The 18,378-nt window shown below is 42.2% G+C and overlaps 1 protein-coding gene across 11 annotated transcripts; it reads right to left on the bottom strand.

The window, feature by feature from the left end:
- Positions 1–8,558: 8,558 nt before the first annotated feature.
- LOC109745705 (U1 small nuclear ribonucleoprotein 70 kDa) lies at positions 8,559–14,889 on the bottom strand. Of its 11 annotated transcripts, XR_006671397.2 has the most exons (12): positions 14,658–14,887; positions 14,450–14,564; positions 14,229–14,308; positions 13,632–13,707; positions 13,482–13,546; positions 13,308–13,370; positions 11,678–11,759; positions 11,432–11,594; positions 11,052–11,120; positions 10,325–10,973; positions 9,988–10,049; positions 9,716–9,842 (listed from the first exon to the last, which is right to left on the bottom strand). XR_006671397.2 is itself a non-coding variant. In XM_045234232.2 (11 exons), exons 1-10 carry the CDS (start codon positions 14,754–14,756, stop codon positions 10,340–10,342), a joined length of 1,446 nt encoding a protein of 481 aa, XP_045090167.1. In that variant the 5' UTR covers positions 14,757–14,887; the 3' UTR covers positions 8,559–8,887; positions 10,325–10,339. The 11 variants fall into 11 exon arrangements, 3 of the variants coding, with proteins under 3 accessions (XP_045090167.1, XP_020160409.1, XP_020160410.1); XR_012205848.1 differs by lacking the exons at positions 9,716–9,842; positions 9,988–10,049 and adding an exon at positions 8,559–8,887 and having other exon boundaries at positions 11,847–13,370; XR_012205845.1 differs by lacking the exons at positions 9,716–9,842; positions 9,988–10,049 and adding an exon at positions 8,559–8,887 and having other exon boundaries at positions 11,921–13,370.
- Positions 14,890–18,378: the final 3,489 nt, after the last annotated feature.

The raw sequence follows: 18,378 nt of genomic DNA, 5'->3' as shown, positions 1-18,378 counted from the left end.
AAAGCCACGTGCAAATAGCTGTTTTTTTTTGCCTACTTCGGTATTTCGCAGAAAAGGAATATCAAACAGAATGAAACCTTCGTGAGGATCGTTTTTGGAGCAAACGCAATCCAGGAGACTTGGAGTGGACGTCAAAGAAGCAACGAGGAGGCCACGAGGTAGGAGGGTGCACCCAGGGGGTAGGCGCGCCCCCCACCCTCGTGGGCCCCTCGTGGCTCCACCGACCTACTTCTTTCGCCTATATATACTCATATACCCTGAAAACATCCAGGAGCACCATGAAACCCTGTTTCCACCGCCGCAACCTTCTATACCCGTGAGATCCTGGGGCCTTTTCCGGCGCTCTGTCGGAGGGGGAATCGATCACGGAGGGCTTCTACATCAACACCATGGCCTCTCCGATGATGCGTGAGTAGTTTACCACAGACCTTCGGGTCCATAGTTATTAGCTAGATGGACTCTTCTCTCTCTTTGGATCTCAATACAAAGTTCTCCTCGATTCTCTTGCAGATCTATTCGATGTAACTCTTTTTGCGGTGTGTTTTCCGAGATCCGATGGGTTTATGAATTTGATTATCTATGAATATTATTTGATTCTTCTCTGAATTCTTATATGCATGATTTGATATCTTTGCAAGTCTCTTCGAATTATCGGTTTAGTTTGGCCTACTAGATTGATCTTTCTTGCAATGGGAGAAGTACTTAGCTTTGGGTTCAATCCTGCGGTGTCCTTTCCCAGTGACAGCAGGGGCAGCAAGGCACGTATTGTATTGTTGCCATCGAGGATAAAAAGATGGGGTTTATATCATATTGCTTGAGTTTATCCCTCTACATCATGTCATCTTGCCTAATGCGTTACTCCGTTCTTATGAACTTAATACTCTAGATGCATGCTGGATAGCGGTCGATGTGTGGAGTAATAGTAGTAGATGCATAATCGTTTCGGTCTACTTGACACGGACGTGATGCCTATATTCATGATCATTGCCTTAGATGTCATCATAACTATGCACTATTCTATCAATTTCTCGGCAGTAATTTGTTCACCCACCGTAATACATGTTATCTTGAGAGAAGCCACTAGTGAAACCTATGGCCCCCGGGTCTACTTTACATCATATAAGTTTTCAATCTACAATTCTAGTTTACTATTTATCTTGCAATCTTTATCTATAGCACAAAAATACCAAAAATATTTATCTTATTATCTTTATCATATCTCACTTTTGCAAGTGGCCGTGAAGGGATTGACAACCCCTTTATCGCGTTGGTTGCAAGGTTCTTATTTATTTGTGCAGGTACAAGGGACTTGCGTGTAGTCTCCTACTGGATTGATACCTTGGTTCTCAAAAACTGAGGGAAATACTTACGCTACTTTGCTGCATCACCCTTTCCTCTTCAAGGAAAAACCAACGCATGCTCAAGAGGTAGCACCCGGCTGCGCACTCTCCTGCCCATGGCCACTGCACGCTCTACCGAGTTCCGAGAGAGATATTGGGATTTGGGATCTCACCAGGCAGCGGTTACGCCCAAACGCCAACGACGAGACCTGGACATGGCGCGACGCTCTCTGGCGTGATGGACTCCGTCGGCCTCAACGCCATGCTGTCGTGGCTCCTCGCGGCTGAAGGCCCTCGGCCTTCCCATCAGCAAGGGCACGCGAACATGTCGTTAAAGCAGGCGCTGGCATGCGATGCATGCTCCTAGAGAACTTCATCGATCAGGACAACATCTATATGATTTGGTCTTCCTACGATCTAATAACTGGTTCTCAATTATGCATAAGGAATCGCTTATGAGCATGGCCAGAAGAATCGATCGCTATGCAAGCAGAACCGAAAGAAATTCTTTAGGAAGGAAAAAATTTGTACAAAGGAGAACAGACAGGCGTTGGCCTCCACTGATCATAGAAAATAGAAGAGAACAGGAGAGGCAAAAGGTGAGAAAGGAAAACAATGCCTGGGAATCTTCTTTCCCTGTTTCTTTGCCTTCTTCGCAACGACGGCTGTGGCCACCGTTTCGTCGTTCGCCACCACCGCCATGGTATTGGCGGACTCCGCTGTTTTCAGCATGAAGTGCACGGTCATCGTCGTTCTTGACGACGATGAGCACGTGGCCACGCCGCTGCCATCTCCGACCTCTGTGGTCGTCGAGGTCGTCGCCTGTCACGCGCTCGCCTTCGTGTCCGTGCCGACCGGGGCCTCCGTCTTCACCTTTGGCTCCGGCGTCGATGCCGACACTGCCTCGCCGTCCCAGACGCCCGCGCACAGGCGCTCGTCGCCGCCTCGTGGCCCTCGTCATTCCGCTGGAGAGCCTGTCGTCGAGCAGCCGCTCCGGCCACGCAGCAGCAATGCTCGCGCTTGCGGATGGCGCCTACAACGACGTCTCTCCCGGCACCCACCTTCGCGGTGGCTCCTCTTCCGAGGACAAGCGCGGCGGGAGATCTTCTCGCCGCTGGTGATGCGGCCGGCCGGCCGTCTCCGCCTGTCTCGGTGTGGACTTGGGATAGAAAGCGGCTGGGGGGTTTACCTCTGGTCGCTCTGCCTTATCTCTTCCGTTGACCAGGCCGTGGATTACCACCCATGCCTTCACGTGGCATGTGGCTGGTAATTAAGCCATGGCCCATGAGCGGCTAAAACATGTCGTCTAGCGCATTTCATCTTTTAGTTGATTTGTGCTTTAACAGTATTTTCAAGCGATGATTTAGTTCCCACTTTAAACTGTTAAAATCAGTACATCTAGTACTGTCTTCTGTTGAATATCAATGTATTCCAGATCCGAAACTGATGATATATATCTTCACGTTTAACACGTGTCGAGATTAATTACATCTATTAGCAATTGAGATTTTTAATCTCTTGCAAAGATAAATTAATTACTTCTACACTACTGTTTCTCTGTGAGTACGATGTATTCCGGAATCTTTCAAAGATGTATATTTTCTCTATGTTCGCCACATGTCGAGATTAATACGTCTATTTGCAATTGAGATTTTCAATTTCTTGCAAATACAGATGCAAAATTCTTAGTGATTTCTTCAAATTGATGTATTGGGATCCCAAGGTGGTGTGTAGATCTACTGCTTTGCAGATCATCACCACTACCGTTTAAGCCTACATTTTGTCATATTTGACATTATGATTGCACAACATTGTGCTCTCCCATGCATTTTACTATGTTATGGCATAAGACATTAGAAGTGAGTATCTACTGATTTCATCAGATTGTACTCCCTAGTGCTACGAGATCTACTCCCTTTCGGTGATTATCTTCAAGATGTCATATCTAGCAATTTGAGATTCACACTAATGGTTTCAAGATAACTTCTTGAAATACCCATTGATTTTGCTAAGTTCATTACAACATCAACCATGATGGTCTTTAATTTATTGGTTGTAAATTAATTATCTCTGGTATACCCATAGAGGTAACATATGGCTATAGAGTTTGAGGCATTAGCCCTCAATGGCCACCACTGCCCTATCTGGGCCATGGACATCATGATTGCTCCTGTGTCTCGTGGAATAATGTGTGCAATCCAAGACCGCAGGATTTTCCTCTGGTCGGAATCACACCGCTAACAGAAAAAAATATGTTGCCTTATAAATCTTAAGGCATTATATCGATCCAGATCTCAGCATCTGGTTATTCTGTATCAGCTATTCCTGGGACGTAAAGAATCTCAAGGGCAAAGGTTTGAATCTCACTTCATCCCTCCAACATGACTATCAGCAGCCACGGGACCCTATGAGCATGGAGAACATGAAGGTTGAATATGCATCAACTAACATGTTTGAAGACTTTGTCTAGTCTCTCAATCTCCTGAGTGGTCAATAAAATTTATGTCCATTTCTGATGTTCTAATAAGAACATAAGTATTGTTGTCATCATATATTGTATATCACAATATATTGTATCAGCACTTTGGTACAAATACATTTGTATGTATTCTATATATCTGACAGTGATTTTCATATTGGGAATCTTCATGTCTATATATAGATTTCTACGGGAGTCAATCCGATGAAAAATGATATGTGCCTTGTGGACATATGCACCACAAACTCTATACTCGGGGAAGTCCAATGTTTCCACTCGCATTGAGAGAAAGGAGATATTTTAAAGTCGATAGACGCGATGAGGTATTTGTTGGCTCAACTCGAGTCATATTTACTATCCCTGTGGGTACTCGAGTAACGCTGGGATGCTTTATTGCTTCACAGATTTAAATCGTACCCTACTAAACTATGGAGGTATCCATCAAAATAGTTTCCATAGCAAAACTTATGATGATAACAAAGATAAATAACTTCTCTTTACCATATGCAATGGATATGGCAAGCACATTCTCTGTGTATCATCTGGATTGTACTACACATACAACACACCCGTAGCACATGTTGTGTACGAGATAGTTTTCCAGAGTATCTTGTACATGACAAACTTGGCATACTCGCCTTCGTCATCGAGACATTGGGTTGAAACCAAAACTATCAGCAATTCCAGTAGTTTAGGATTATTATGATGCTAAATTCTAACACCATTTGGATTTTATGTGCACTACAAGTGACACAGGGAAGCTAATTTTAAGGCTCGCACACCTTAAAGTCTACGCTAAACCACTCAGACTCCTTGAATGCATCAAGTTGAGGTAAGTGGCTCTTCCCATCCATTTACTAGACTATTCAGGTATTCCGTGGTTCTAAAAGACATATCTACATGATAGTCTTAAGTATGTGCTTTATTCACACGAAACCATTGGTTCATTATGCTGACATCGGTTTCAAGCAAATCGAATGGATAATATTGCAGAATTCTCCTTGAGTGCCTTCTCTATGGCCCTTGGATTGAAGTTTCGCAATTTGTCCTAATGTCTAGACTCAAAATGGTTTGGTAGAATCCTATCCAAAGAGTTAAGCTCATTGCATTATCTTTACTTTGGAATTGCAACTTACCAACTTTACGTTGGAGTCATGCAGTTTTACACGATCATGACACAACTGCATAATATCATTCCCCTCTATCTTTGATATGTGGATATCTACCAAGTATTTCCTATCTGCGGTAATTCGGTTGCATACCGATATCACCACCCGCATACATCATTGGCCCCTCAACATATAGTTGAGATCTATGTGAGGAATAATTGTGTTTCCGTCAATACCTCGAGCCCCTCGCATGGGGAGTCATTCAAGGCCAGTATGTTGATTCAATGAGAAACATTTCCATGCATTAGGGGGAGATTTCAAGTACCATAAAGAATGCCAGGAAATTAGTGGAATGCTCAACACATTTCTACCTCAAATCCACGTACTCAAAGATCTGAACCATGCGTTCGGAAGATTTGCAACTCATTGCAAATAACCTGCCACATTCATTTACTAAATATAAAGGTGTCATACAATCCTGAAAAATATGTCGGAAAGAGTGGAGGTACCAACTAAAACCACTCAACTCCCCGTTCAAAGCAACAGGGGGAGAAGTACGGCAATAGTACATCAGGATTCAGCTTCTCGCAAGCAAGGATATCAAGGCCTGTGAATCAGTAAATGCAAGTCAACTTCACGTTGACAGACACCTAATGAGTAGTATACACCCAGTGGACGGGAAACCTCCACCAACCCAGGTCATGGTGCACACAATGACCGGGACATCGGAATACCCGACTCAATCGCATTGGGAAATCGCGAGTAGTCACCATGGGTAATGATATTTCCATCAACTATATATTGATATATAGATTCTGGAGAATCATATAACCAGAAGTCTACAATTGTCGACATATATTTCTCAACTAGATTGAAAAAACCTTTCAAGTGATTCAGATACAAAGACCATAGCCATGGCAAAGTGTGAACAACACTCGGACTAAACTCAAGCAAAGGGTATAATCTAGGTAGAAATAATATTGCTCGATAATGGGAAGGTATTCATAAGCAATACCTACACCAGTTTTCTTCTGGAAACAGAATTGAGAACAACGAGGTGGTGAAACATAGAGCAAGTATTGTAGCACAAGGGTTCACGCAGATACCCAACTATTCTCTAGAGGTGGAATCTCTTTCCGATAACTTATATCATTGGCAGTACAAAATCATCTATCTTTACAGTTGATAGATGTAGTGATTACATATCCATGTGGATCACTAGATTCAGATATAGATGGTTCCCGATGGAATCTCACTTCTGAATCGAAATGCAAAACGCAACATACATTGTGTAAAATTAATAAGTCATCATATGGCTTATTATTGTCGGTACATTTGGTACAAGCGACGTAGTGAGTTCCTTACATGCAAGGATTACTCCTACAATGATGATTATCCATGCATGATCGTCATATACAAGGAGTACTCCTGCAACGACGAATTGTGTGATCATCTAAATGACGGAATTTGAGATAAAGGATTTGGTTAAACCTCGAGCACCTTCACTCATGCATTATGGTACACCATGTTGTCTATATCCAGAATATTGGAGAAATTGATTGTGGACAAGCCTTATGCGTTCATAATTTCCATGGTTATTTGTTCTCTACCCATAGAGAAAGATTCATCTAGACCATGAGAAGATGGAAATAAGGTGTTGGGACCTAAGGTTCCATATCACAGTGCATGCATTGGATCCGCCAAAAGCAATTGGCTGAGACTCAAGAATATCTTTCGATATCTCCAATGCATCAAACATCTTGTCCTAATCTTTCATTATCAGAGAAATCTGGAAACCAATATCATTGGATACACCGATCAGATCCCTACTATGTCAGATCATAGACAAGCTTTGTGTTCCTGTTAGGTGTGGTAGCCATCCCATGAGAGTCTTCGAAACATACCTCGTGGCTACATCCACCAACCATTATCTCAAAGATAATGTTGCTTGTGTTGCCCGGATGCAAACAGGTTACATAATAAGCAATATCACTATATTGCATATCTTGCAAGTCAAATCATGTGACTGATTTTCTCACAAAGTCCCTACCAACTTCTACGTTTCAGAAATATGTTCATGGAATTAGTATGCCACGGCTTCTAATTTTGCAAGAATCAGGGGGAGTATCTTCCTGAATTGTTCTTGTTCAATACATCATATTATACTCTTTTTCCCTTCATGAGTTTACTATACAGGTTCTCATAAAGGTTTTTAATGAGGTGATATCAACATAATTATATGTCATACTTTCTGTTTTCCCCTCCGGGGTTTTTAGGAAAGTATATACGACATATTTATTGCCCTCTAAATTCTATGGAAATACTTCATATTGAGTTAACAGAGGCAATAATCATTATATGTTGGATCAATTTCTCCTTATTTTCCCACAGGGTTTGAAGGAGTTTTACCAGCATATCCTACACTACTCATATATTTCCCACAGGGTTTTTGGAGGAGATGATTCCAAAGGATGACCAGTCACAAGGACAACCAAGGATTAGGGGAGTGTTAGGATTTAATTATTAGAGATAATCCTTGTTGTAAATAACAGTATGCACGGGATCCTCTCGAGGCAACCGCTGCCTCGTACGTGCGGGAGCCTCTCTAGGCAACCGTCGCATCCGCTCCTCGCATCCCCTCGAACAGGCGCATCTTCTCGTATCGCCGGTTCCCCTTGTATAAATATGTGATCATCAATGGAATAAGACAATTGATTCATTCGATCCTCTCTCGATCTCAATTCGAAACAATATCAACACAAGATTATATGTCATACTTTCCGTTTTCCCCACCGGGGTTTTTAGGAAAGTATATACGAAATATTTACTGTCCTCTAAACTCTATGGTTCTCACATATTGAGTTAAGGGAGACAACAACTATTATATGTTGCGTTATTTTCTCCTTATTTTACCACTGGGTTTGCAGGAGTTTTGGCAACATATTAAACACTACTCACATTTTTTCCCACAGGGTTTTTGGAGGAGACTTTTACAGATGATGAACTATAATACAATCAAGCGGTGATTAGGGGAGTGTTGAAATATAACCCTTGCGGTTATAGGGGGTAATCCCCGCTCTCTGACCGTCACGTGTAGTTCCAGGATTGTAGGAACTGTCATGACGGTTCTTGGAGAGACGCCTCTACAAATTAGGGACGCGACCGTTCCCATTGTATAAATAGCATGTCGATCATCAATAAAGGAGAGTTCGATTCATTTTGTCTCCCGCTCCAGAAATCGACTTGCAACAAGAAACTTGGTCGTTGCAACTCGGTGAGACCGATCGCAATCTCGGTGAGACCAAAATTCTAGGGTTTGGCTCTGGCGGTGTATAGGATCAACTCGATGGGTCCAGAGTAGATGTTTTCCATGGGACCGAGTTGGCTATTTAGGGTTTTGGACATACATGATTTGAAGAAAGTGGTAGAGGGTTTTTGGAGCAATATCATCAAGTACTTAGCAATTGAGTCATGATCAAAACCTCATCCCTTTTAATAGTATTGACTTTCCTATGGACTCAATGTGATCTTGAGTTACTTAACCAAAAATGTAGAGTATGAAAGCTTTGTCAATCCATGTCCTTAGTATTTTGAGGGGTCCATATTCTCATGTGCCTTGCCATGCCAATCATTAAACTTTTGTGGAATCTATCTTGAATAAGCATTAGTTCAATGACATATATGTTGTTATGGATTACCAAAACCACTCGGGATTAGTTGCACTTTCACTTATCTAGAGCCATCGGTCAGATTGAATGTAACACCCCCTGCCGGTAGCTCCTAACCTCTATTCCTATGGGGGAAAGAAGGTGTGGCTTTGGACCCCAAACTCTTCCATGGCGCCCTTCTTCTTGGGTAAGAGATCAATACAGACAAAAATCTCACCCATTGGATCCATCCTGATATGATTGGGTGATTTGCACGTTTCCTTAAGAACAAGCGCGCGCACACACACAATCCTGAAAAGAGACAGATGCAACAGCAGGCTCAGTACGTACGTTGTCTAACTCACCTCGTAAGACATCTTTCCTCGTATGGCCAAGCGAAAGAGGTCTCAAGCGAAAAGATGTGCAATCAAGCTCAGACACAGGAGATAACGGATCTCAGGCATTGGTTTCCCTCAGTTCATGATTTTAAGTAATTAGCAGGAGAAACCCATAAATCCCTCATTAAATAACTTAGTTTGAAGGGCCCGAAGTACCCATGCCATCCCTTTCAACCATACTATCTGCAATAGCAGCTTTGTAATAGGGTAGTAGCCATGGTTCCCCACTTTTCAAGCCAAAAAGAAGATCCAAATGTTGTTCTATTTGTGAAATTTACCCTAAAAAAATTTGGGCAGCCCTGAAATGCAACAACAAATGCTACACATATACAACACTTTGGTTGTTGCAGAAGATCACATAGGACAACGAGAAAACGGTTATTTGTGTCAAAACAGCGCATTTTGGGGCACCAATTTTCGGGCTGTGTTGGAGATGTACACTTCCTTATACTCCCTCCGTCCGGAAATACTTGTCGTAGAAATGGATGAAAATGGATGCATCTAAAACAAAAATACGTCTAGATACATCCATCTCTCCGACGAGTATTTCTGGACGGAGGGAGTACATCTTAGTGCCACCATCCATCAAAATTCCCTAACTGGCCCCAAAGGCTTGAAGTTCAGCAAAACCATAGAGAAATCAGGCTACACCCACTACCATTTTCTTCAAAAAGAACCACAAAGGCCCAAAGGCTTGACCAGTTCCCCCTAAAGGGCCCAAAAGGCAAGTTCAGCAAAACCATAGAGAAATCGGGCTACACTGCTTAGCCTATCCAATATCCGATTCAAAAGGAGTTACAGATGCTCTAAGCTCCGTTTGCCATTTCAAGGCCTCTGACTTCTCAGTTTACAATGTTGACAGAAGCAAACTGCAAAGACGCAACAGCAAAAAAAAGAACATTTAGTATAGTAAAAGCCCCTAAGCTTTTTTTCAACAGCAAAAACTACATTCCTCAGATGATCAACAAAATCATTTACAAGGAAACAAGAAACAAAGTAAAAGAAATGAGTAACTTGATCCACAGTCCACTTTATAACCAGCAACCACGCCCATGTTACGCTTGCATCTACAGGAACTGTCAAAACCAACAAAAATGCATAAACTCAAGCCGCATTAGGCAAGTAACAAGTTCACATTGATTGGCCATTGGCTTCAAAATTACATAGAACATCACTAACAAGTGAACACAAACCACAAGCATTATCCAGCAAATTATTACAAATAGCATACAACAAACAAACACACACAAAATAAGTGGGATAAGACTGGAAGTGCCGACAAGAAAAAGGCGAGAGAACCACTGGGAACAGCTGAAATGATGCGAATATTACTGTGTTAACAAAGCCTTACCACAGCTATCAAGTTTTAGTTCCTGTATTCACTCGCTTGGATATGCTGGTAGTCCCCTTCTTCATATGCCTCCCCTTCCTCGGGGACTGCAGGTTCTGCATTTTCAGGTTGCCCCTGATGGTTGGTTGCCATTTTACTGTGTGGATCATCCCGGTAATGCTCATGTCGCTTTGAGCGCTCATGTCCATCTAGGCCATAACCATACTGTTCGTGACTTCTGTGGTGCTCATGCTGGTTATAGCCAAGCTCACCATTGCCATAATCAGCATCACTCTCCTGCAAGTGACCACGATCATGTTCATGGCGCGCACGCTTGTAATCTCGGTCCCTGCCAGGGTCCTGTTCATGACTTGCACGCTCGTAATCTCTGTCACGGTCTCTGCCCCTGCCATGAGAGCGCTCACGTTTCCTGTCTCTATCCTGGTCTCTATCCCGGCCATGATCCTTGTGCCTATCCCTATCACGCCGGTCACGCCCACGGTCTCTCTCCTGGTCCCGTTCTCGGTCCCTATCACGAGTTCTCTCACGATCTCTATGGTGGTGTCTATCTTCCCTTGGATCACGATCACGGGTCCTGTCATGCGAGCGTTCACGAGTTTTTTCGTCACGATCTCTTTCCCGTACCCTATCACGAGATTTCTCACGATCCCTGCAGCAAAAGTATTGAAGCAAATAATATAAGCATCAAGGTAACAGTGAGCAATATATAAGGATATAAAATGCTTACCGATCTGCAGGACGATCATCCCTCCTAGGCTCTTCTGATCTGGGTCGTCCAGCAGCATTCTGTTGCTCTCTGATAAGTGGTAACCAAAACATATTAGCACGAGATACTAATTACATCATGGAACATACGGTCAACACCAATAATACCCTAAAGCCCCCCAAAACGTTCTGCACCACCAGCTATACACAGAAACAGAACCAAAGTTACTATCATATGCATGTTAATACCGCGTTATACCCTGATATATCAACAATAATGCAGTATCAAACATCAGTGTGGATGAACAATGTCAAACTCATTATAGACCGTTAATACATAAGTATAAAGGTATATCAGACAGTAGAGAGAAATGCAGTAACAAGAAAATTAAGTATTCTTACCTGGCAGAATGCTTCTGGGCAGCATCTTCACCACCAATCCTGCTTGATCCAAGTCCACCACCCAATCTCCTAGGACGCCAATTTGGAACAGTTCTACCACGCTCTACATCAACAAGCACCCTTTTGTTATCCACTTTTCTCCCATCAGCTTGCTTATAAGCACCTGGTGACAACAAAGCATGAAATGGGTCAGGCATCAACAAGCCATACAAGCCTACATTGAGTTTGAATGACCAATGGACTTACTTTTCATGTCCCGAGTGTGTGCATACTCTACGAATGCATATCCTCTAGGTTTATTTGTTACCTTGTCAGTTATGAGCCGTACCTGCAAAGCTCAAAAACAGTAATTAAAGATTTTTTAGAAATAAACCTGCATTCAACTTAAGAAATACTACTGGCTATCAATACATACACTAGTTTGTTTGGCTAAAAACATATTTCATTGTTGCACGACAGGAAGGCACTAGCCTAACTAGCCGTGCTAACCTTGCATATGTAGAGCTTCCGCATAAGGATTGAAATCCAGCACACATGAACATGAAGTCTCGCCGATTCGCACATGTTGGAAAATACATCCCACACCCCCTTACCAGGGAACTTGCTTAATAAAGGGAAAAAATGTACTGCAGAGACTAAATACTATAACAAGTTGCCCTCACCGTTGTTGCTTATAATTTGTTCAACCTTTGTGGCGAAGAAAACAAAATAGCCAAAGCAATTACATTAATCAAGGTGATAATAGTGCAGGGTAGGTAAGTATTCCTTACACACATGGAAATGGAGTAGACTCTTCAACTCTAGGAGTTGAGAGATACCATACGCATTATACTTTTGTGTTGTTTCCTCCATGAGAAGCAGAACTTGGCAGCAGCGCTAGTACCATAACAGCTCACGGAAAGTAACTACAAATACTACTCACCAGTGGACCTACCCAATTAGGTCACAGGGCGTAGAAATCGCCTGCAGATAAGCTGCTCTTTAAGACAAAAGTGATCTACACTTCTGCCATTGTAAGAATTCTTCATGCTTTGTCAGCTCCAGTTAATCAATATGGGAGATTTTGTGGGGCAGGAAAGAACCAATCATGAAAGCAACACTACCTTGTGGTGCCATGGCAAAAGCAAATTGTTTGCTCTGTTCCTCACTATTTTTCTCAAGAAATCGAGCATCAAAATTACCTTTGCATGCACATTTCTTTTACCAGAGAAATTTACAGTCTTCAAATGTTCTACCAACAGTGCACAGATTAAATGGCTTGCCAAGGATTCATACAGTATACCAAACTGATTGCTGCCTCGTCTGAACTCTGTTTAATTATCTACCAAGGAATGCAACGATTTCCATATGGACATCTATGGCTTACAGGGAGAAATGGTGTCATGACCCCCCAAATTGAAAGATGCCTATCCAATATATTACCCAAAAAAACGTACACGAATACGCAGCAAAGAGAAAATATAATGTCGGCTCGCATACTAAATTTGCTAAGAACAAGAAAGAGTAAGGAAATAGAACATGGAAAAATAGGTTTTCAACGTTCTTTGGAAAAAGTTCCAAAGAACACATGCTGTACTCCCCAAAAAACATTAAACAGAACAAAGCTAACTAACAGCTTTAATTATGTTTTGTGTGTCTAAGGTTCTTTCTATCTTGGTATGAAAGGTTCCGAACTTGGTGGAAGCAACAAGAGAACATGCAGAATGACCTCATTCCCAAGTAGCACTTTGTGACAGCAGCTGCCAGGAGGCTATATAAGGCAGCAAAGCAGTTTTTCCCCAGATTTCACCCACGATAGTTTAGCAACCAGAATAACTGAAAACCTTACCAATGAGGAATAACATCACCTGTACTGGTATTTACCATGTACACTTACCCTTTTAATAGGCCCATAAGCTTCAAAGTCCCTTTTAACCTTCTGCTCGGATGTCTCGTAGCCCTGCAACAGTTTCACAAATTCAGTAAGAACTAAGTTACAAAAAAAAAACTTATTGATTGCACTGTTTTCACAGGAAATAAGAAAATCTGAATGATGGGGTAAAATACTCACAAGTCGTGCAACAAAGAGTGTTTTGTATGGATCTCCAGTGACATTGGGGTCATTTTGTGGGTCGTCTACATAAAATAGTTTAAAAATAACAATGTTAGTAGTACATATATATAACACGAAAAGGGCAGTGTGGCTTCAGAAACAACTTACACTTCTGGAGCTCTTCAGCAACCTTAGCTGCACCTTCCTCAAGCTTAAGTTGACGAATTCTATCCTTCTTTTCAGCCTATTTACATAAAATTTAATAGTAAAATAAGAGATAGACTAGCAATAAATAAGTATAAAACTTGAGTAATATTTGAATCTATAGCTCGCTAATTTATATGTAGTCATGCAAGAAATTAACTTTGCATTATTTCATTGGATCAATCACAAATGTCCATGCTGTTTAGAAAGCCTTATTATCAAAATTCACATGACAGCATTGACAACTTAATTACTGGGAGCTCACCACTGTAATTTATTTTTTATTTGATTATTTCAGGTGCACTAAAAAGCCCAAGTACCCCCCCCCCCCCACACCCCCCATGTAAACTCCTAAACATAATTGCATATCACGAGGTACTATATGATCATGAGCACACAACTTGGGGGGAAGGATACCAGTGCCACTACAGAATGGCTGCACATAAGAGGTACTATATCTATATGATTACTGACTACACAACTTGGGACAAGGATACCACCACAGAATGTCCATGCCTGCTGATTGAGCACAAACTGCAGCAACAAAGGCCAAAAACATACCCTAGTCTCGCACGTGGGGACGGGCGGAGCATACTCGGGGTCACCAGGCTCTGCGAACCGCGATACAAACTGCGACATCCCTGCAAACCGATCAAAAACAGTCCATCAGCAAGGCCGCTGGCATCAAGCACAAACAGAGTTGCACGATGGGGATTTTTTGAATTAAGGGGGCAATTTCATTACGGAGTACTTAAATTGACAAGATGCACGATGGGAATTACCAGAGTAAGCCGGCAACTTGCGCTTCTCGAGCGGCGGCTTGTGCTCGAGCGGGGCGCGTGGCTCGAACAGCTTCAGCAGGTTCGTCGTCAGCCCCGTCGGATGGCTCTGCCCGATCTGCCACCGAATAGCAACACAGAATCAAATCTCGGATAGAAAGACAGATCGAAGGCTAGGGTTAGGTCTAGAGGGGGCGCGGCGAAGGCTTACGAGCTTGAGCTGGAGGAGGTTGGCACGGCTCTGCGCCTTCACGCGAGACTGCACGCCCGCATCCTGGTTCCTCATCATCGCGTTCCCGTAGTCGCCCATGGCGGCGGCGGCGGATTTGCGAGCTCGGAGGAGATTGTTCGAAGGATTGTGGGGAGAGGGTTTGGTCAGTTTTTAACGGAGCCTGTGGGCGTGGGCCGGTTCCGTCACTGATTCGATGGACCCGTAGTCGTGAGCGGCCTACATGTCAGCTTCTCCTAATTATAAAAAAAAAAAGAAAAAAAAAACATGTTAGCTTCTGCTCCCAACCCTGACCTGTGGAGCCCACACTCGTGCGGCGGACGACCAAACCCTGTCGGTTGCTGCTATCTCTTAGCATGCGTTGGTTTTCATTTGAATAGGAAAGGGTGATACAACAAAGTAGTGTAAGTATTTTCCTCAGTTTTTGAGAACAAGGTATCAATCCAGTAGTAGACTATACGCAAATCGCCTAGTACCTGCACAAACAATTAAGAACCTTGCAATCAACGCGATAAAGGGGTTGTCAATCCCTTCACGGCCACTTGCAAAAGTGAGATCTGATAAAGATAATAAGACAAAAAAATTTGGTATTTTTGTTGTATAGATTGGAAAGTAAAGATTGCAAAATAAACGGCAATAAAAATTGGCAAGTTGATGATAAACTAATATGATGTAAAATAGACCCGGGGGCTATAGGTTTCACTAGTGGCTTCTCCCAAGATAGCATATATTACGGTGGGTGAACAAATTACTGCCGAGCAATTGATAGAAAAGTGCATAGTTATGAGAATATCTAGGCATGATCATGAACATAGGCATCACGTCCGTGTCAAGTAGACCGAAATGATTCTGCATCTACTACTATTACTCCATACATCGACCGCTATACAGCATGCATCTAGAGTATTAAGTTCGTAAGAATAGAGTAACGCATTAGGCAAGATGACATGATGTAGAGGGATAAACTCAATCAATATGATATAAACCCTATCTTTTTATCCTCGATGGCAACAATACAATACGTGTTGGTTCCCTTTCTGTCACTGGGATCGAGCACCGCAACATTGAACCCAAATCTAAGCACTTCTCCCACTGCAAGAAAGATCAATCTAGTAGGCCAAACTAAACCGATAATTCGAAAAGACTTGCAAAAATGTTAAATCATGCATATAAGAATTCAGAGAAGAATCAAATATTGTTCATAGATAATCTTGATCATAAACCCACAGTTCACGGATCTCGACAAACACACCGCCAAAAGAATTACATCGAATAGATCTCCAAGAACATCAAGGAGAACTTTGTATTGAGAATCAAAGAGAGAGAAGAAGCCATCTAGCTAATAACTATGGACCCGAAGGTCTGTGGTAAACTACTCACACATCATCGGAGAGGCTATGGTGTTGATGTAGAAGCCCTCCGTGATCGAATCCCCTCCGGCAGATCACCGGAAAAGGCCCCAAGATGGGATCTCACGGCAGAAGGTTGTGGCGGTGGAAAACTGGTTTCGTTACTCCCCTGGATGTTTTCAGGGTATAAGAGTATATATAGGCGAAAGAAGTAGGTCGGTGGAGCTACGAGGGGCACATGAGGGTGGGGGGCGCGCCTACCCCCCCCCCCCCCCCCCGGCGCGCCCTCCTGCCTCGTGGCCGCCTCGTTGCTTCCTTGACTTCCACTCCAAGTCTCCTGAATTGCGTTTGTTCCAAAAAAGATCGAAGATTTGGTTCCGTTTGATATTCCTTTTCTGCGAAGCACTGAAATAGGCAAAAAAACAGCAATTTGCACTGGGCCTTCGGTTAATAGGTTAGTCCCAAAAATAATATAAAAATGCATAGTAAAGCCCATTAAACATCCAAAACAGATAATATAATAGCATGGAACAATCAAAAATTATAGATACGTTGGAGACGTATCAAGCATCCCGAAGCTTAATTCCTGCTCGTCCTCGAGTAGGTAAATGATAAAAACAGAATATTTGATGTGGAATGCTACCTAACATAATTTTCAATGTAATTCTTTATTGTGGCAAGAGTGTTTAGATCCAAAAGATTCTAGACAAAGGTTTAATATTGACATAAAAATAATAATACTTCAAGCATGCTAACCAAGCAAATATGTCTTATCAAAATAACATAGCCAAAGAAAGCTTATCCCTACAAAATCATATAGTTTGGTCATGCTTCATTTTCGTCACACAAAATGCTCCCATCATGCACAACCCCGATGACAAGCCAAGCAATTGTTTCACTTAGCCTTTTCAAACTCTTTCAACTTTCACGCAATATATGAGCGCGAGCCATGGACATATCACTTTGGGTGGAATAGAATATGATGATGGAGGTTGTGTGAGAAGACAAAAAAAGAAGAAAGTCTCACATTGACGCGGCTAATCAAAGGGCTATGGAGATGCCTATCAATTGATGGCAATGCAAGGAGTAGGGATTGTCATGCAATGGATGCACCAGAGCTATAAATATATGAAAGCTCAACAAAAAAACTAAGTGGGTGTGCATCCAACTTGCTTGCTCACGAAGACCTAGGGCATTTTGAGGAAGCCCATCATCGGAATATACAAGCCAAGTTCTATAATGAAAATTTTCCACTAGTATATGAAAGTGACAAAATAAGAGACTCTCTATCATGAAGATCTTGGTGCTACTTTGAAGCACAAGTGTGTAAAAAGGATAGTAACATTGCCCTTCTCTCTTTTTCTCTTATTTTTTTATTTGGGCCTTCTCTCTTTTTTTATGGCTCTCTTTTTTTTGGCTTCTTTGGCCTCTTTTATTATTATTATTTTTTATTTTATTTTATTTTTCGTCCGGAGTCTCATCCCGACTTGTGGGGGAATCATGGTCTCCATCATCATTTCCTCACATGGGACAATGCTCTAATAATGGAAATCATCACACTTTCATTTACTTACAACTCAAGAATTACAACTCGATACTTAGAACAAAATATGACTATATGTGAATGCCTTCGGCGGTATACCGGGATGTGCAATGAATCAAGAGTGACATGTATGAAAAAATTATGAAGGTGGCTTTGCCACTAATACGATGTCAACTACATGATCATGCAAAGCCAATATATCTCGGAATGGCTATGGAAATGCCATAATAGGTAGGTATGGTGGTTGTTTTAAGGAAGATATAAGGAGGCTTATGTGTGATAGAGCGTATCATATCACGGGGTTTGGATGCACCGGCGAAGTTTGCACCAACTCTCGAGGTGAGAAAGGGTAATGCACGGTACCGAAGAGGCTAGCAACGATGGAAGGGTGAGAGTGCGTATAATCCATGGACTCAACATTAGTCATAAAAAACTCACATACTTATTGCAAAAATCTACAAGTCGTCAAAATCAAGCACTACGGCATGCTCCTAGGGGGGTAGATTGGTAGGAAAAGACCATCGCTCATCCCCGATCGTCACTCATAAGGAAAGTAATCAAAGAACACCTCATGCTTCAAATTTGTCACACAATGTTTACCATACGTGCATGCTACGGGACTTGCAAACTTCAACACAAGTATTTCTCAATTCCACAATTACTCGACTAGCACGACTCTAATATTACCATCTTTATATCTCAAAACAACTATCAAGTATCAAACTTCTCATAGTAATTAATGCACTCTATATGAAAGTTTTTATTATACCCATCTTGGATGCCTATCATATTAGGACTAATTTTAGAGCCA

Source organism: Aegilops tauschii, chromosome 1, assembly GCF_002575655.3.
Source record: "Aegilops tauschii subsp. strangulata cultivar AL8/78 chromosome 1, Aet v6.0, whole genome shotgun sequence".
Classification (NCBI taxonomy): Eukaryota; Viridiplantae; Streptophyta; class Magnoliopsida; order Poales; family Poaceae; genus Aegilops; species Aegilops tauschii.
Note: the sequence above shows the minus strand (reverse complement) of the source record. Positions and strands in the feature narration are given on the sequence as shown.